The 20,400-nt window shown below is 38.6% G+C and overlaps 1 protein-coding gene across 3 annotated transcripts in view; it reads left to right on the top strand.

Moving 5' to 3' along the window:
* The window catches only part of TRMT1L (tRNA methyltransferase 1 like), a 60,845-nt gene extending 40,655 nt beyond the window's left edge, over nucleotides 1-20,190 (top strand). For all 3 annotated transcript variants that reach the window (XM_069074425.1, XM_069074424.1, XM_069074423.1), the window contains 9 exons: nucleotides 965-1,044; nucleotides 4,023-4,272; nucleotides 4,946-5,158; nucleotides 5,942-6,132; nucleotides 11,836-11,914; nucleotides 15,311-15,477; nucleotides 16,354-16,413; nucleotides 18,025-18,151; nucleotides 18,258-20,190. In XM_069074425.1, the coding sequence (XP_068930526.1) occupies nucleotides 965-1,044; nucleotides 4,023-4,272; nucleotides 4,946-5,158; nucleotides 5,942-6,132; nucleotides 11,836-11,914; nucleotides 15,311-15,477; nucleotides 16,354-16,413; nucleotides 18,025-18,151; nucleotides 18,258-18,570 (1,480 nt within the window). In that variant the 3' untranslated portion in view covers nucleotides 18,571-20,190. The remainder of the gene's footprint in view (nucleotides 1-964; nucleotides 1,045-4,022; nucleotides 4,273-4,945; nucleotides 5,159-5,941; nucleotides 6,133-11,835; nucleotides 11,915-15,310; nucleotides 15,478-16,353; nucleotides 16,414-18,024; nucleotides 18,152-18,257) is intronic.
* Nucleotides 20,191-20,400: the final 210 nt, after the last annotated feature.

Below are 20,400 nucleotides of genomic sequence, written 5' to 3'. Positions count from 1 at the left end.
TTCTGCTTACAGAGTCATCATCTCTCACCTATCTCCCTACTTTAAGTTTCTCTCACTCCAATCCATCCTCCACACAGCCACCAAAGTGTTTTTCCTAAAGCACAGCTCTGGAGCTAATTAGTGCTGACAGCTTTTTCTAAGAGTTTGGTTGTAAAAAGGAGGGGAACTTAACAGACTGTAGCTTGAAGAGGTGGCAAGTCTAATGGGCTTTTTTTTTTTTTTTAAGGTTTGGGAAGATATGGTTGTATTTGTATGTAGTAGGTAAGGAGCCAGTAGGTATAGAGAAATTGAAGATTACAGAGGACTTGGTATGTTGACCAGAAATGAAAGGCATTCTTGGGCTGCATTTGGGGTCAATTAGTCTACAGGATTAAGGAAATGGTATTCCCCTTTTCTGTCCCTTGATCAGACTGTACCTAGAGTAGTGTGTAGTTTTGGCTGATACATTTTAGGAAGGACATTAGAAAACTGCAGTGTTCAAAGGCTGTGTTCCAACCAAGGTGTCAAGGGCCTTGTTCATATCATTTAGAATGTTTAGCCCAATAAAGAAAAACTTTAGGGGATTCATAATAACATCTCAAGAATTTGTAACACATAAAAAAAAATTTGACTACTTCTACTTGGCCCAAAGAACAGAACTTAGAACATGGGTAGAAGTTTCAGAGAGAGAGAAATGTTGATCCAGTATAAGCAAAAACTTCGTAAATACTCGCACTGACCAAAAATAGAGTAGGCTACTCTGGAGTATAGTTGGTCCTCCACTGTTTGAAGTCTTCCGATGAAGGCTAGAAAAGCATTTGTCAGGGATTATCTGTGTAGAAGGGATTCCTATTGAAGGGTGTGTCAAATCAGATGCTCTCTGAGGTCCGTACTCACAAAGATTGATTATCCTGAGGGCTTTTTAAAGCAGTAAAGGAGCTCTTGAAGAAATAAAATTATTTCAAACGTTGAAACTTTCTTCCAGGCAACTTATATTCTCTACGCTGGCTGTGTTGGCTGAGGAACGAAAACCTTTGGAATGTTTGGATGCTTTTGGGGCCACTGGTAAGAAAAGAAATTTTAAAGAAAAACCAAGGAAAATTAATTTTACTTGCTAGATTTGTGTTATCTTTTTTTTTTTTTGCCTTTTGGAGGGCAGTTGGGGTTAAGTAACTTGCCCAAGGTTACACGGCTAGTTTTTTTGTGTGTCAAGTGTCTGAGGCCGGAACCGAACTCAGGTCCTCCTGACTCTGGGGCCGGTGCTTTACTTACTGCACCACCTAGCCGCCCCTGTTACCTTTTTTTAAAATAGTTCTTACATAAGAGGCATGTGTATCTAATATGGAAAATTCTATATAAAATTGAAAATCTAACATAATGTAAATGGAGAACAGGAAACTGAACTAACATCCCCAAATATGGATACAATAGTCACAAAAGGAAAGTGACAAAAGCCAATAACATCAAGCCAAGTAGGCCACTTATGCTCAAGCCTCATTCTGGTTCTTGGAAGTTATTTTAGTCAAAGTTCTTTCGGACACCTTGTGCCTAATAAGGTGAAAGTTTGACCCCTTTGTCATCTCCCATTCTCCTAATGATGTCTTTGTGTAGAGCAGGGGGTCTTAACTTTTGTGGTTGGCATGGACCCCCTATAGCAGTCTGGTAAAGCCTATGGATCCCCCCTTCCCATAAAAATGTTTTTAAATGCATAAAATAAAATACCCAGGATTACATGCAAAACCAGTTATATTGAAATACAGTTATAACAGTATTTTTAAAAAGGAGTACATGGAACCCGGGTTAAGAACCTCTGACATATGGGGCGGCCAGGTGGCTCAGCGAGTAAGAGCACTGGCTCCAGTGTTGGGATGACCTGGATCGAATCCCAGGCTCAGATACTCAGCACCACACCCAGAAATAACTGGCCGTGTAACCTTGAGCAAGTTACTTAACCCCAATTGCTTTAAAAAAAAAAAAAAAAGAACCTCTGACATAAGAATCTAAGATACCAAGATTTTTCACTCACCAGCTTTCCCTTTCTTTCATTTCCTTGCTTCTCTCCCTTTCACCCCAGCCAATCAATCACCAAATCCTTTAAGTTCCTCTGTCAGTGATTCTTACTCCCTTTCCATTTCATCAACCCCTAATTTATTCCCCAATTACCTCATACTTAAACTATTGTGGGAATACTACCTCCTGTAATATACTAAAACAAGTTTGTCATGTGACTTCCCTACCTCTGCAACAGGTGTTCATCTGTAAGTTGCAACTTGGTAGTCTTTTAAAAATACTTGTATGTATTTATATAAATATGTACTTCAATACAAGATGACTAACTGTTCCATTAAATTATGGGACATTTTGCTTTTGTACACATGATCAAACCAATATCACTAGCTTTATTTGCCTCTTCAAGAGAACCTATGAGCCAGGCAGTTACAGCCTCCTCCCATCTTCTGATTTCATCTAGAGTAGGAATATCAAGATTTAGAGAATTCCGTTGCTCCGTTTAACAACTATCCAATGTTTTGAATACTAGTGTCTGTAGCTAGTCTAAGAAGTCTGATTTTTAGCTCCCTCTGCCCCCTTTTCTACCACGCCACTACTTTCCTTCTGAATTGGAAGGGGGCTGAGGACCACTTTGCTTTTTTCTTTGTTTCGTGGGTTGCCATGAACAGAGAATTTACTGTTAAATAGACAGGAGTGTCTAGAAACTGGTGATTAGTCTCTCTGTCCCTAGTTGGGCTGCTTCTGGAGAAAGCAAGTACAGAATTTCCAGGACAATTTGTGAGTCTTTCCAGCTTGGTAGGACTTGGCAGAATTTACATTCTATCAGCTTAGCCCTCAGAAATGCAGGATCACATCCATAACCACGGACAGGGTCACAGTGGTACTCTGGGACTTATAGGGCAGGTAGGTGGCACAGTGGAGTAAAAAACACCTGGCTTCCAACCTGTCCTCTTACACTTACTAGCCTGTGTGACACTTAACCTTTGTAAACCTCAGTTTCCTCTGTGTAAAATGAGGATCATAATAGCACCTTCCTTCTAGGGTTGTCAGGAGGGTGAGAAAATAACTGTAAAGTGCTTAGCATGGTACCTGGCACATAGAAAGTGCTGTACAAGTGTTGGCTATTATTATCACTATTATTATTTCTTCCACAAGTATAAACTTCTTAAGATCAAGGATTGCTTTATAGTCTGTTTATTCCCCTAAGAGTCACATGGCCCTTCCTATAGCAAGTGCTTAATAAATCATCGTTCAACAAATAATGAACCAGAAATCAGTAGCAGTCCTGTTTCTCCCTCTGTTCTCTTCTGTTTTTTTTTCCTAATGAAACAATTCTTTACAGTCTTGTGTTCCTTCCTCACGTTTAAAAATTTTATTTTAAGTTTCTCAGTTTCTCAGTTAAGTGGAGCATTGCTTCTGAAAATGGATAGATCATAGCACCTAGAAGGGTTGGAGCACAGTCCTGCTCCCTAAAGTCACAGAGGAGAGGGCCAGACTCTTCAGTAACTGGATGGCAAGGAGAGAGACTCCATCATCAGCCCTGGTTGGTAAGGCTGTGTCTCCAGCACTGAAATTGTGAATGACACTTAAGCCCCCAAACCAGTTGGCCACCCTTTTCTGGGGCAGGCCTATACCTTGTGGCAAAGGTTATCACCCCCATCTCTCATTAGGTGACTATTGTGTCAAAGAAGTTCTTGGTGCCCCAGCACTTCTCTTCAGCACTCCCTGGGTGTAAGAAGAATGCATTTGTCTTCAGCTGGGATCTAAAAAACCTTAATAGGGCTATGAATGAAGCATACTGAGCAGACTTTCTTTGTTAACATTAGGAAATATGTAGCTTCTCTGATGTTGACTAAATATTTAATATCCTAACAGACTCCTAAAAATTGTTTATGAAAACATTCCGAATTTAAAACATGCATTTTAATGTTTCTAAAATTGTACTCTTTGCAACAAGCATAATTTGCATTCTTCTTATTCATGGTTATTTTGTTCAAATAAAATATCTTCTTTTCTTCTTCATCTCTCCTAAGGCATAATGGGATTACAGTGGGCAAAACATCTTGGGAATGCAGTCAAGGTTACTATTAATGATTTTAATGAAAACTCTGTGACAATGATTCAGGAAAATTGCCTTTTAAACAAAATGAAAGTAATGTTGGACAGTAAAGAAGAGGATGAGTCTGATGAAGCTCTTGAAGAAGGAGAGGAAAACGTTGGTGCTATCGAAGTGACAAAAATGGATGCCAACGTGCTAATGCACTTGAGATCTTTTGACTTTATGTAAGATAAAATTGCAGTGTACTTGTTCCTTCTCTGCTGTTTATAGTAGTTCCTTTACTACTGTTGATGCTGGTTGAGAAATTTTTCTATGTTACCTTAAGAAAAGAAAAGCAGCGTTATGTAACACAGTAGACAAAGGCTCTGGCTTTAGTCAGGATTCAAGTCCCACTTTTGACATTTCCAGGCTGTGACCCTGGGCAAGTCAGTTAATTTCACAATGCCCCAGGCAGTTCTCCAACAAGCTTCGCTGCCCATCTTGGTCCTTAAAGGGAGATTCTTCACTGGTAGATCCCTATGCCAATTAAACCAGAGGTCCAGAAAAAAAGAAAGCTTAAGAAAAAGTATCATCAGCTTTAATTTTAAAGCCCTAAATTTTATACTTAGTCCCCTAAGCCCAACTTTATTTTGTTTGTTTCTGATTTGAATTTTCTCAGATTATCCACTTGATTTTCACATACTTTTAAAGATGAACTCCATGTCTGACTTGTAGATGTGTAAAATATTTTTATATCCATGATAGTTTGATAGGAGCATCTCTCCTACAACTCTTCACGTGACCAAATGTGTATCTTTTGCCAGAGTTTCTCTGATGAGCTAACCAGAAGGCTGATTCTCATGGGTTTTGTGGTTATTAATGCATTTTTAATTGCTCACACGTCTTTTGTGGTTTTAGACACTTGGACCCATTTGGAACATCAGTGAACTATCTAGATTCTGCCTTCAGAAATGTAAGGAATCTTGGGATAGTGTCAGTAACTTCGACAGACATCAGTTCTTTATATGCAAAGGCTTTACATGTGGCCCGGCGACACTATGGCTGTAACATTGTACGAACTGAATACTACAAGGAACTGGCAGCCAGAATCGTCGTAGCGGCTGTAGCAAGGTAGTGATTTCTAACAGCACACCTTGTAGTGTTCTAGCATCTTATGTAATTGTGCACAGTAGGGTTTACTGTCTAGTTTACTAGAATATTCATGCGGTATACATTGTATTTCTGTGTTTTGAGTTGAGATAATGATTTATAGGTTTTGTTTTATGTGGCAATTTCTAATTGTTGGGAGTTTCATATAAATAATTCTTGTCTTAAGACACAAAAACCTGTGCCAGGTGTCACCTTTTCCATGAAAGCTTTTCCAACACTTTCTCCCTCAGGCCTCACAAAGCACTTGGTTGTACCACTCTATATGCTTAAATATAATTTGTATTATAGTTATTTACTCATGTATCATACTGTGAGTGCTGCAAAAACCTTGTCTTTGTATCTCTCCCCCAGCACTTAACATATAGTAAATGGTTAATAACTATATATACACACACATACATATATGAAAAACCATATCCTCCTAAGTAAGGAGAATTTCACCCTCAAAATCATCCAGAACAGATTAGTGGCAAAGGAGATGGCGTATGGGACGTAGCTGACGGAAGTCAGCATAGCAGGGGGAGGAAGGGCAACTCTGATTCCTGCCTCACACTCCAAGTAGCCCCATTTCTCCATTTTTTAAAGTGGGTGAAAGTAATAGTGGTAGTTCTGTTTGTGAAGCATTTTTTTTTATAAGAATTGAATTCTCTTTCTTCTCAGTCTACACAGTCCAAGTTCGCATTATCCAGGTAGTGAAACTAACTAATCTCCAAAAGCAACTTCTCCTCTTTCTCATTCCTACAGAGCCTCAACTCGTTGTAATAAAGGTATAGAAGTATTGTTTGCAGTAGCCCTGGAACATTTTGTCCTTGTGGTTGTGAGAGTTTTGAGGGGGCCTACCCCAGCTGATGAAACAGCAAAGAAAATTCGATACTTGATTCACTGTCAGTGGTGTGAAGAGAGGATTTTTCAGAAGGATGGTAATATGGTAGAAGGTAAATAAGATTTTTAATTTCCCATATAATCTATATTTTATTAATATTTGATGTGGATATACTACTTATTTTATTTCCCACGTTAGGGGAAATTAAGGGGACCTTCCTTAGCAGTTATAACATGAATTTGTTATAACAGTTATAATATGAATTTATTAAAATGGTATTTGCTTTTATTACCAAATATATACTTTCCAACCCAACTTCCTCTCTAGTATCCACTTATATAGCATTTTCATTGGCTATCTCCCATACCGGGAATTCTCTCCCTCATCTCTTCCTCCTGGCTTCCTTCAAGTTCAGCTTAAAATCTCATCTTTGGCAAAAAAGCCTTTCCCATTCCTTCATGATCTTAATAGTAGACCTGAAAGAGGAGCAGCTTTTGTTGTGAGAGAACTCAGCAGGTATTATTGTATCCAAATTACAGCCCTGAGTGAAACAATGCTGGCAAATGAAGGCCAGCTTACTGGTGTGGCCACAGTGAAGTGGAACACCATGAAATTGGTTTAGGTTTTACAATCAAAACTAATCTAGCCAATAAACTTGTATGCCTACAGAAAGGAGTCAACAATAGACTCATGGCACTGTGATTGCCTCTTGCAAGAAAACACTATGCCACCATCATCAGTGCCTGTGCTCCCACCATGACTAACCCTGAGGAAGTAAAAGGAAAATTTTATGAAGGCCTGCAGACCCTTATTATCAATGTATCAGAAGAGAACAGATTTATAATTCTGGGTGACTTTAATGCTAGGTAGGTTCATACTACCAGGCATGGCAGGGAGTCCTTGGGAGGAATGGAGTTGGAAAGAGCAGCAGCAGTGGTCACTTACTGCTAAAGCCTTGTGCATCTCATGACCTTCTCCTCACCAACACTTTTCTAAACTCAATGAAACTTTGTGGATGCACCCTTGTAACCAACATTGTCATTCAGTAGACTCTGTGATTTTAAGGAGAAGAGACAGGCAGGATGTGAGGGTGACAAAGACAATGTGTGGCACCAAGTGCTAGACTGATCCTAGACTTGTCCTTTCCAAGCTAAATATTCACATTCAACAGAAGCAGTGACCCCAAGACAATATGTCTAACAGAAGAATTAATGTCAACAAATTAGAGCTCTTCTCTGAGTGGGAATAATTTTTTGCTAACTTGGAGGGAAAGTTGAGGCAATCCCTTCCTAGTTGAAATTCCAACTGAAGAAGAGGTTAAGAATGCTATTAGGCTCCTTTTGTGTGGGAAAGCACTTGGTGCCGATTCTGTTCCAGCTGAGTTTTACAAGGTAGGGGGTCCTTATATGGCAAGAGGAGGTTATCCCCCAGGAGTTCAAGGCCACCTCCATTGTCCATCTCTATAAAGTAACTAGATCGTCCTATGACAATCACAGGGTGGTCTCTCTCTTAGTCATTGCTGGCAAGATTCTTGCCAGAGCACTCCTTAAGGCTGATCCTTCACTTGGAAGATGGTCATCTAACTGAGAGCCAATGTGGCTTTTTAAAGGGCCAAGGGATAGTCGTTATGGTGTTTGCTGCCTGACAACTCCAGGAGAAATACCAGGAGCAGAACAGAGGTCTGTATACATTTGTAGATCTGACCAAGGCCTTTGATGTGGTCATTGCTTAGGCTTATGGAAAATTATGTCAAAATTTGGTTGCCCAGAGAATTTTCCATCAGCATGCCCAGATTCTGGATAATAGACAATGCTTTTGTGCTTTCCCAGTCACCAGTGGAATGAAACAAGGCTGTGTACTTGCTCCCATGCTTTTTTAGCATGATGTTTTCAGCCATGTTGTCAAACACCTTCATTGAGGACAAACCACAGCATCACTCTCAACTACTGCACTGATGATAAATTCTTCGACTCGAAAAGGCTACAAGCCAAGACCAAAGTGTAGGGAATGTTGGTGCGTGATGTTTTTGTTCATAGATGATGATTGTACACTCAGTGTAACCTTTGAAGCTGAGAGGCAACAAAGTATGGATCAGTTCTCTGCTGTTTGTGCTCATTTTAGCCTAACAATTAACACCAAGAAAACACAGGTGCTCCATTAGCCAGCACCACACCATCCATATGGGAACCATCAGTTACAGCAGATGGAGAAGTTTGGAGTACCTTCGCAGTGTACTTTCCAGGGATATATACACATTGATAATGAGGATGACACATCCATTGCCAGAGCTAGCTCAGTGTTTGAGAGACTCCAGAAGGAAAGTTGTGGGAGAAAATAAAAGAGGTTTGAGACTGACTACCAAATTGAAGGGCTACAGAGTCACTGTGATGACTTCATTGTTGTATGCCTGTGAAACCTGGACAGTATACCAGGCCCATGCTAGGAAACAGAATTGCTTCCATTTGACTTGTCTTAGGAAAATTCGGAAGATCACCTGGCAGGACCAGACACTGAGGTCCTTTCTTGAGTTGAACTGCAAAGCATTCAAACTGTACTGCAGACAGTACAACTCCATTGGGCTGACCATATTGTTTGCCAAACAGATACCTGCCAAAAAGACTATTTTATGGAAAACTCACATAAGGCAAGTGCTTACGTGGTGTTCAGCAGAAATAAAAACAAGGACACTCTCAAGGTTTCTGAAGAACTTGGGAATTGATTGCATAACTGAGAGACACTGACTTAGGACCACCCAGCATAGCATGCCCCCATCAGAGAAGGTGCTGTGCTTAGAGATCAAAGCAGAATTGAAGTAGCTCAAAAAAAAAAATGCAAGATACATAAATGTAGAGAATCCACCCCAAATGTTTACATGGACTATTTGTTCCTGACCTGTGGTAGAGCGTTCTGTGCCCATATTGGTATGAATAGCTGTAGATGGGTAGGTATCTTGGCTCTAACATAGTGATGGCATTTTGGTCCTCTTCAAGGATGGAGGACAACAACTAACAAACCTTTTCTTTGAGATATGCCCAATTTACCCTGTCTATATCTTATTACTTGTACGTTATTTGCACAAACATGGTATCTTCTCCCGGTAGACTGTTGGCAGACTCTGTTTTTTGTATTTCTTTGTATCTCCAGCTCTTAGCACAATGACTAGGGCATAAGAGGTACTTAAACACCAGTAGACCAACTTCATAGTTTACAAAGAGCTTTAATGTCCTTTATCTCTTTTGATCATGGGAGTTTTATCTTCATTTTACACATAAATAAGCGGAAGGAAGATGCAGAGAGGATAAGTGATTTTGTCCAAGTCCCACAGCTAAGGAGTAGAACCCAGGTCTTCCGAATACCAGTTGAGTGCTCTTGGTTCTGAACCATACCTCTGCACTTTAAGTAAAATAGATCAGATTACTTTTTTTGCCAAAACCATGTCTAGTCACAGAATCATAAATCTATAACTTGGAGGAATCTCAGATGCTATGTAAACTAATCCCCTCATTTCTGATGATTTATCTTCAAAGGTATCACCATCCTTCCAGACTCCCAGGTACATAACCTTGGCATTGCCCTGAGCACTTCACTCTTCATCATTCCTTTCCCCTACACTTCCAGTCACTTGCCAAATCTTGTCATTTCTACCTTCACAATATTTTCACATCTGTCCTCTTCTCTCCACTTACATAGTCATCACCTTGTCTCTCATCTCACCTGGGTGATTGCAGCACCCTCCAAATCATTCTTCCTTCCCTACTCCAGTTCATCCTCCATACTGCTGCTAAGGTCATTCTTCTTAATCATAGATCTGCTCACGTCACTCCTCTATGCAGTCAACTATAGTGACTTCCTGTTACCTCTAGGATCACATAAAGTCCCCTACTGAGCTCTTTAAATCCCTACACAGCTTAGCTGCAACCTATTGAACATTATTCCGCCTCCCAAACATTTATAAAGAATATTCTCTTATTTGAATCCTCATAGCAACCCTGTTAGGAAAATGCTATTCTGATTCCACCTCATAGGTCAAGATTCTAATGTTAAGAGAGTTTAAGCCAATCAGTGAGCAAACTTTTATTAAGCACCTGCTCTGTAGGGAAGCACTGTGCCAAGCGCTGGGAATACAACAAAGGGCAAAAAGGCAATTGTTGCTAACAGTCTAATAGGGAGAGAGCACGCAAACAGCTACAGACAAATGATGGAAATAATGGATATGGATCATAGATAATCAGAGATGACGAACAGAGAGAAAGCACTAGTATTAAGGGGAACCAGGAATAATGGTGTTTTCTCGAAAAGTGGAATTTTAGCTGCAACTTGAAAGAAGTCAGGAGGCATACATGAGGAAAGAGAAAATTCCAGGAATGGGGGACAGCTAGTGAAAATGGACAGAGTCCAGAGGTATAGAGTGTCTTCTTCAAGGAACAGCAAAGACATCAGTGTCACTCAATCTCAGAGCATGTGCGGGGTAAGGTGTAAGAATACAGGAAAAGGTCAGAGGGAGCCAGGTTCTGAAGGGGTTTAAAAACCAAACAGGATTTTATATTTGAACTCTTAAGTGATAGGAAATTCATTGAATGGAGATTGAGATGATCAGACCTGTGCTTTAGGAAGATGAATCTGACAACTCATTTTGGAGGATGGACTAGAGTGGGGAAATACTTGAGGCAAGCAGACCCACCAGCAACCTATTGCAGTAGTCCCAGGGATGAGGTAATGAGTACCCACACAATGATGGTAGCAGTGTTGGGGAGAGAAGGGGGCATATACCAGAGATGTTACAAAGGCAAAATTGACAAGACTTGGCAAAAAATTGGATGTGGGGGAGTGAGAAAGAGTAAGGATTTGAAGAGGACCTAGCTTAGGTGACTGGTAACGTGGTGGTGCCCTGAGAAGAATAAGAAAATATGAAAGAATTGGCCCAGTCGTGTAAGTGTCTGGGGCAAGATTCAAACTCAGGTCTTCCTGACTTCAAGTCTGGCACATTGTACACTACACTGTGTGTGTAATTATAATAACCAAAAGAAATTTTAAAAATGAACTTCCCTCCATTTTTTACAGAAATAGGACGCTTTGGCACAACCACTCAGTTGATATGTTGGTTTGTGTAGTCAGACTGTTATAAAGTATGGCTCACAGAGTGGGTGAAGGATACATTTGAAAATAAAGGGGATATAAATGCAAAAGTTGTCAAAAATTTAAAATTAATACTAGCGGTATAAGAAAATTCTCTCTGCTCCTTCAAATGCTACCACTACACTTGAATCAATATCCCCACAACTTCTAATATTTCATGGCTGGTATTGGCTTAGAACTAGGAGAACTGAAGAGCAGGATTGTGAGGACAAGCATGCTTTCAGGGGGTGAAAGAGAGAGATGGACTTACATGCCCAGGCCAGTTTGGGGAGGAGGTAGAGTGGGGGATGTCTTACCTGAAATATTTCTCTGAGAGCTTTGACTCTTCTAGAGTATTGATTGAGAGGTGCTAAATTCAACTCCTTATTTGCCATAATTCCCCAAAGTAGCAGTAGAGCCAGTACAGTCTTTTCTTCCTCTGAACCAGGAACGACTGGAGATAATGCCAGATCTCCTAGGGTTTTCTAATGAGTTGTGCTCTCCTTAGGCACACCCCTTTGAGATTATTCCACAAGTGAAGCCAGCTAATAGAATGGAGGGTTGGGTTTTCAGAAGCAGTTTGTGGTTTTGTTTTGGATCTTCCAGGTCCTAGCAAGAGCTGTGTTCTTGTTCTAATATGAGAGCATTTTAATCTACTTAAATAAATTACACCTATACCTCTCTTTTCTTTTATATGCAGAAAACCCATATAGACAGCTGCCATGTGACTGCCATGGAAGCATGCCTGGAAAGACAGCAATAGAACTTGGTCCTTTATGGTATGTACCTAAGAGTAAAATAATATATGCAATTGCTTATCATAGGCAAGATTCAATTAAAGACTATAAAACATTGCCACCTCTTTCTCTCTAGACCTCAGCTATTAATTTGAGATTCACTCCTTTCTTTACCCTGCCTAGCTGCTATCAGTGCTAAAAGGTTATATAGTAGAAGAGGAAAATAGTCTAGATAAACTGCCTAGGGCAGGTAGGGGGTGCAGTGGAGAAAGGACCCAATCTGCAGTGAGGAAGACCTGATTGCAAATTCTGCCTCAGATACTAACCTTGGTTAAGTCACTTAACTTCGGTCTGCTTCAGTTTCCTCATCTGTAAACTGGGGGTAATAGCATGTACCTCACAGGACTCTTGTGAGCTTCCAATGAGATAATAATTATGAAGTACTTAGCACAGTGCCTGGTGCATATAAATGTTCTCGTTTATCATTATAATTCTTGAACAAGAGAATTAGTCCCTGAATTGGAAGTTGACTATATATGTTAGGGAGAGGCTTTTAAAAACATAAAATTATAAAACTAAACTTTACCTTTTAAAAGATTTCTCTCTCACCTCTGACACAGGAGTAAGTTACGTGAAAAGGGTGTACATCAAAACAAGAGACATGAAATGCATATCATGTGATGTAGTAGAAAGTCCCCCAGCCCAGAAGTCAGGAGGCTTCCCATAACTAACAGAGTTATCTCAAGCAAGTCACTTCTGACCTTCAACCACAAAGCTGTAAGATTAGGCAGTTTTTAAAGTATCTTCTACTTGGGGCCGCTAGGTGGTGCAGTGAATAGAGCACCAGCCCTGGAGTCAGGAGGACCTGAGTTCAAATCTGGCCTCAGACACGTAACACAAAAACTAGCCATGTGACCTTAGGCAAGTCACTTAACCCCAATTGCCCTCCAAAAAGCAAAAAAATAAAAATAAAAAACATAAAGTATCTTCTACCACTGACATTTGGGAAACAGTATGACATCATGCAAAGAGGATTTGAGCCTGGAGTCCAGAGAGACCTGGGTTTGAATCCTACTTCTTGAGTGTAACATCTCTCTGCTTCAGACTCCACATGGGTCAAAGGTGAATGATAATGCTTGCAGAGCCTTCCCTCCCAGGCTTTGGGAAAGGCTCTGTCTGGAGGAGAAGCCCTGAATGAGGAGTTGAGGGCCCATCTCCTCATCTGGCCCAGGCCATTGATTCCCTGTGTCCTCAAGACAGTCTTTACCTCCTAGACCTTCCGTTCTTTCATCTGTAAAATAAGGAGTTTGGATTGAGTGTTCCTGAAGGTCCCTTCTAGCTTTAAAGTGAATGTTCTTTGCAAACCTGAATGCCCTGTTTGAGTATGATTATGTTACATTTAAAACAATGGCCATGCTTACCACTATCATGTCAGAAAAAGTTACTTTTCATGCACAGATCAGTTATGAGTTGTAGGAGTCTTAACAGTTTTAAGTTTTTATTTAGAATCTTTACCTCAGGCCTGCTCTGGGCAATATCACAGGATTCATAGCAAGCCTCTCTGCCATCTGCAAGGTGAAAATAGACATATTTTATTACTTCTGAAAGGTACTAATAAAAAGATGGAATTTAGAAGAACATCATGAGTTGGATTTTATGTAGGTAATTTTTTCTTGTCACTCTTATCATAGAATTTCAGTTAGGAGGAACCTCAGGAGGTCATCTAGTCCAGCCCATACCTGAAAAGAAATTCCATCTATAACATCCCTAGCACCATTCCCAGGTCATCTAGCCTTCATCAAGAACTCTGTTTCCCAAGGTTTCTCAGTTCTGAAAAGCACTGTACTATACAAAATTGGTCAATAAAAACCACAGAGTTTACAGGGGAAGTGGACTTAAGGATACAATGCACAAAAATTACACATTAATGTCTCATTTTTTTAAAAAGATAGGAACCTAGTGAAAGTAGGAGCGCAGTTTTAGATATGTGCAATGCTTAAGACATACATAAATAACAAATAGTGCGGCTTGGTCTGCTCTCTGGAAGCCACGAGGGAAGAAGGGAAAAAGGAGAGACCAGCCCTCCTCAGCCCACAGTCCATACTGTGCCAGAAAATGTGTAATAAATATGACAAAGACGTGAGGTTTGATTATGAAAGTGGGCACGATTGGCAGGGCTACAGCTTGAGAGTTATCACAAAGTGGTACAGTTTTCAGTGCTCGTTTCACTTTCCTATAGAAAAAATGACACAGAAGCACATTCAGAATTTGTTATGCTCAAAATGTTCCCTCGCCTTGGAGCAGAATGCACATTATATGAGAGCTGACTGTATGTGTTTACATCGTACAAATCCATTGATCAGCCTCTTAAACTTAATACCTTTTGCTCTTAGTTCTGCCCCCTTCAGATACTTGAATACAGCTGTCACATATTCCCCGAGTCTTCTCTCCAAGCTAAAGCCCCGTAAAAAACAGCATTATAGAAAGGAAAGGCTAAGGGTCTGAATCCTGGTCAATTCTGGATTGAAATCCTAGCTTGAGCAAGTCTCTGACACTCTTGCCTCATCTTTGTCATCTGTAAAGTAAGCAAGTTGTATTAGATGACCTAAATTCCCTTCTGACTCCATACCGTCTTATAATCCTTTCAGACGATCCTTGTGTGGCATACCACCTTAATTATTCTGCTTTTACTGTGTTCTTACTTGTGGACATCATTCCTAAAACATAGTGCCCACAATAGAACAAAATACTCCAGATTGGGTCTGATTGGAGCAGAGTACAATGGGACAGTAACCTAAATTGTTTTGAATATTTTGCCTTATCAATGTAGCCTAAAACCAACCACCCCACTCCCCCCACACATACACATCTTTTTCACATGAACTGTTTGTTGTACAACCATCCAATATTCCACTATATTAAGCATCTGAAATTTATTTTTTCAGACATAGGTAGTTTTTATTTCTAATTATTTAATCTTTTAGGACCCACACACAATAGTAACTCCTTCCTTCAAGTTCCACATCACTTACTTGGCATTTTTTGCCATGTATGGTTTAGTCATATTTTCATGAGTATTTTTATGTGGTATCTTTTCATTTAGTCTGAGCTCTAAACACTGTCTTATATTTCTTTGTATCTTTCTCAAGTGCCCAAAAGAAGGGTACCTTACACATAGAAGTATGGAATTCTTTTTCTTGACTAATCCCACTAGGTTTATCATTAAATAGCTGAACTGAGATCATAAAAAACTATACCCCAGATTAAAAGCAAACAGATCTAAAAATGAATCACAAATTCTATCTATTGAATATTAGCCCTCCCAGTATCACGTAATTATATAGATCAGTCCATGGTTAAATAATATAGTTCTTTTCCTTTAAAGACTCTATGCATTTTTCAGTCTCAGTGTTCATTTTATTTTCTTTATTTGTCCAGGTCAGGTTCCCTCTTTAATACTGGATTCCTCCGAAGAATGCTGTTTGAAGCGGTTCAGCATGGTTTAGACGACATTCAGCCCCTAATAAAGACTTTAATCTGTGAGGCAGAGTGCACCACTCTAAAACAGTTTTCTATTCATGCACCTACAAGTCTCAATAAGCAAGGTGACTAAGGATATGACATAGCACTCACCAAAAATATTTCATCTTTATTGGAATCTGCATTAGTTTTATAATTAAAAATGATGCGCAATGAACTATTAATCTTTCAGCTAAGGTTCCCTTTTCAGAATGAACAAAGGGGAAATTTTAAAAATTATCAGAAACTACTACATATATGCTAGCAAAGCTGAAAATTCAAAGGAAGTAGATGATTTTCTGCAGCAGTGGTGTGTCAAACTCAAATAGAAACAGGGCCACTAACCTGAAGGCCTGCAGATTGACTTAGAAAATTACATGTTAACATTATCTATGTTCTCTTATGTTTTTGAAGAACAGTTAATACCTGTGCCGCAAGAATTCTTTTAAAAAATGTAGAACTAAGTCCCTTCTTACTTGTTTGAAGTCACAGTTGTTTTAAGGTCAGAATATTCATCATGTAATTTGTGTTCATGCTTAATCAGAGGGACAGAGAACATTGATAGCTTTAGTTGGTGGATTATTTTAAATTAGAAGCTAAAGGTTCTTTGTTATTTATTTAGCCCCTTTTTCTGACTTGTAGAAAAGTACTGTTGAGGGTCCTAAGAGTCGTCTTGACCACACATTTCTGTAGGACTTTTTGGGTCTTATCCAAGTAACTCCAAAAAGTTGTTCATCCTTTTTTGCTACTTTCTTCTATAAATGTATTCATGTATAATCTGGCTAGCCCTTGATTAAGATCTGGGACTGTTATCCCCACCTTTTCTTCCATCTATAAATTAAAAGGTAATTCAGATAAAAATCGGGGGGAGGCTGGGGCAGTATCAATAATTTCATATTTAATTTTTGTCTTCACTATAATTTTATAAAATATTTTATCCCCATCTGCTCTTTATCTTTTAGAGGAATGTGGTGTAGTTATTAAAACTCCAGATACTGGAACAGATTATTATGTTGTACATGGTATGTATTTTATTTATCAAAAAAAAAATAGAGATAAGGCTTATTTTTGTAGCATTGTATTCATTGAAAATACCTTACTAGCAATTATATACTTATCTAGCCTAATGACATTTGGAAGTATTAAAAGAGACAAAAGTGCCTTTCAAATGAAAGAAAGATTTAATTTTATTTGTCAAGGTATCAGCTAGAGTATGTGATTATATTCTAGTTATTTAAATTTAAGTAATCTATATATACAATAAGAACTCTCTAATATGAACATTTGATTAATCAAAATACCATGTTCCTCAGCTTTGAGAGTTTTTAGTATGCCTATATGCTAATTAATTGAATTGCATGTCCATATTCTAAACAGTACAAGTTCTTTGGAGTATTTAGATTTAATTATTTTGCCAGATTTCTGTTTTTTAATGAACCAAACATAGCTTTTCATTACATAAAACCTCAGACTTTAAAATGTTTTTGGATATATGCCCCCCAAAAGTACAGAGAAGTGTTCATTTTTTCCCTGAAAAAAATATAGCACTAAACTAGGAGAGGAGACGTCTATGTTTACATCCCAACTCTTCTCTTATTTCTCCTGCAGAGAGGAGGGAGATGATGTTGTTTGGGATGTCTTAACCAGTACCAAATGGTTTTGATGATTCCTGTTTTAAAATATAATTTAAGGTCTGGAAGTACTTTTCCCCTTCATTTCTACATTTTTCAGTTATTTCCCTTAATATTCTAAATCTTTTGTTTCTCCAACTGAATTTTGTTATTTTGTAAAGTATCTTCTAGGTAGTTTAATTGTTATAGCATTAAATTTGTAAATTACTTTTGGGAGTATTTTCATTTCTTTTATGTTGCCACAGCCCAGCCACAAGCACTGAATATTCAGAAGGAGGTGTATTTTATTATCTGTCCTCTGCATCCAGCATTATGCATTGTATTTAGTAGTAATTCATCACAATTTAAGTCATCACAGTGGATGCATTTTTCACTTACTTATTCCAACCCCTGGAAATTTTTGTGAATTGTGGCTTTTGGTGAATCCATCACCAAACAAGTTTTATTGACATTATTCTATTTATTATGCTGTACTGTGAAAGATAAAATATATAAGATAGTACACCTAGCTTTAAGGAGTTTAATATCTAGTTAAAAATATAAACATGAAACAGTCAGCAGCAAAAGCTATAGTAGTATTTAACCTCCAGAGAACTTTATATTTCATTTTTTCATGACATTGGCCCTGTGAGTAAAGGCAAGTATCATCCCCATCTTGCTTATGAATGTTATTATTACATAGAATGTAAATTATTTACTCAGATAACATAGGGAATTAAATTATAATATCCAGCCTTAAGCCAGATCTATGACTCTTGAGTCCAGCAATTTTGTATAAAGATACCATAGTATATTACTAGTATCTCCTAAAGAAGTTATTGGAGTAATCTTTTCTTAGATGACTTTAAGGAATGAGAAGAGGGCAAACTTAAATGACTTAATTGGCACAACAAAAGCATATTTTTTTTGTTCAAGGCACTGTACCATGCTTTCCAAGATCTTTTATAAACATGCTGTTGTATATGTCTTTAAGGAAAGTCAACCAATGTTTCTGTATTTCAGGAAAGAGGAAAAGTAATGAAATATGCAGAAATGCTACAAAGAAACAAAAGGCCGACATCAATGCTGAACATCCTTCCTTCTACTACAACATCCATAGACACAGTATCAAGGGAATGAACATGCCAAAGTAAGAGGGCTCATTATGCCAAAGAGTGCCTTGATGGTTGCTTTTGAAAGCCATCTGATTTAAATGGAAAGGGAAGCATTCATCACTTTTCTTTTCTACTTGGCAGGTTAAATAAGTTTCTGCAGTATCTCTCCCAAGCAGGCTTCCGGGTGAGCCGCACCCACTTTGATCCCATGGGAGTCCGTACAGATGCACCACTGAGCCAATTCAAAGCTATCCTTATGAAGTACAGCACACCCACCTATGCTGGAGGACAGTCTGAGGGTCACATACAGTCAACAGCTGATGATACCAGAACAGACTCCATGCCTGTGTCAGTGGATGGCAGAGCTGACGAGGCCACAGGGAATGATAAATCCAGTGATGAGAGCTTGTTCCCAGATGTCCCGAAAAATGACTGGACAGCTCCTGTTCTGTGATTTACCACCCATGATGTAACAAATATAAAACAGTCAATATTTTTATATAGAAACCTCGGCAGTTTATAATTGGTTTCTAAGTTGGGTGTGAAGAGCTATGCTTTGGAACTTTCTTATTCTGAAGGAATCTTACAGGTGTTTCAGATGTGACTCAAATTTTGTGGTTGCTGTCACCCCTCTTGTTAAATATCTTGGAAGAGTTTCACAGCTGACTGTTGTATATACATTTCTCAAACCAGTTTTGAAATACTCAATTGCACATTACCACTTGAGCCTATTCACCATGTTTATGGTAAATAAACTTTTAATAAGGCAGATAGAGGGAGCCAGAAGCCTTTAAGCATTACCAGGACCTTGAGCGTGCAAGTGTTTCTTCTGGGCCTACATTGTATCTCATCATTAAGTAGTTAGACTATTGGCACTGCTCATGCAGTCCCACCAACCAACCAGTCAGATGTATGTCTGTGCCAAACGTAAAAATGACAAACATTTTATGAGTGAAAGGGAGAAGGATTGGTGTGCAGCAAATTTTTCTTATGCATTTGAGGCTTTTTAAAAATAATTATAATGTAATCCATCAGGCATCATACTTCTTAGACATGTAAGAGATCAACAGGTGAATGATCTCATTGCCTCATACACTGCATAAACACATTAATCTGGTTGTGATGCCTTTTAAAAGTAAAATATGTAATCTTATGAAGTGATTTATTATTTTCAGTGTTAAGCATTATATAAAAAGCATTTTATATAAGCATCAAAGAGTAAAAAGACTAAAAACAGGTTTAAAAATAGGGGGCTTTTTTATTTTTCTATTCCCTCTATCATTTGAAGAGCATTTTGGGCAAAAAGGTTTGGAATATGCTTTTCTGGTCTTAATTTATCCTGTTAATGGTTACTTCTAAGAGAATATTACTACTCTTGAAAGAGCTTTTTAACTTTTTTTTTACTTCAAGACTTAAGTAATATCACAAGTTCTTCCAAAACTACAAGCCTCTCCCCTCTTTTTTGAAGGTTATTAAGATATTTTTCCACCAACATTTCTTTAAAATCCCCAAAATATCAGAGCTTGCTTTAAGAGAGGCAGGGTGGGGAAAGCGGGGCACCAGAGATGGGAAGAAAGGGGCCAGACTTGTGATTTCACTGGTGTAGGGAACTCTCAGTAGAAAAACTCCCTCTACCAGTGCAGGTGTACAGCTGCTCTTTTTAGAGAGTTGCCTTTGGCACTGAAGCATTAAATGACTTTCTTGGGGTTACACAACCAGAATGTGTCAATGATTTGAACCCTGTGCTTCATCCACTATGTTACCCTCTTATAAAATCAGCTAAATAGGTTATATTATTCTTAAGTGAATTTCAGAGAAAATCCAGTGGTAGCTTCTGACATTTCAAAAGAGATTGTCTAGGTACTTGGACTTCACATGTTTTCAATGCATTGTTCTTTTCCAAATTTTCAAAGTTGTCATACTGAATGAACAATAATTTCACTATGCAAAAAGCATTCCCATAGTTCGTGCTCATTTTACAAGCCCAGGTTTTTTTCTTGAAGTGTTATCTTCAGTTTATATTGACAATGTGGTGGTCTTCAAATGGTTGTAAGGAAAATAAATGGTTACAGAATATCGTTGTAATTCCTTGAAGCTTGTTAGAGGAAAAAAAGTGATCCCGTCAACTACAGCTTGAAATAATACATAACTACCATTTAAGTACCTATTTGCAAATCATGATGCTACCTGGGATAGCATCTTTGTAGAACTCTCATGATAGCTTGAGCCATCACCTCTGCTGAACAAATGCCACATCTATACCTTCTGGACTCCACTGTCTGAT

This window comes from Petaurus breviceps, unplaced genomic scaffold (genome assembly GCF_028583685.1).
Source record: "Petaurus breviceps papuanus isolate PSGF00001 unplaced genomic scaffold, PetGlider_PUasm1.0 90895, whole genome shotgun sequence".
NCBI lineage: Eukaryota > Metazoa > Chordata > Mammalia > Diprotodontia > Petauridae > Petaurus > Petaurus breviceps.
This window is presented reverse-complemented; position numbering and strand designations above follow the sequence as displayed.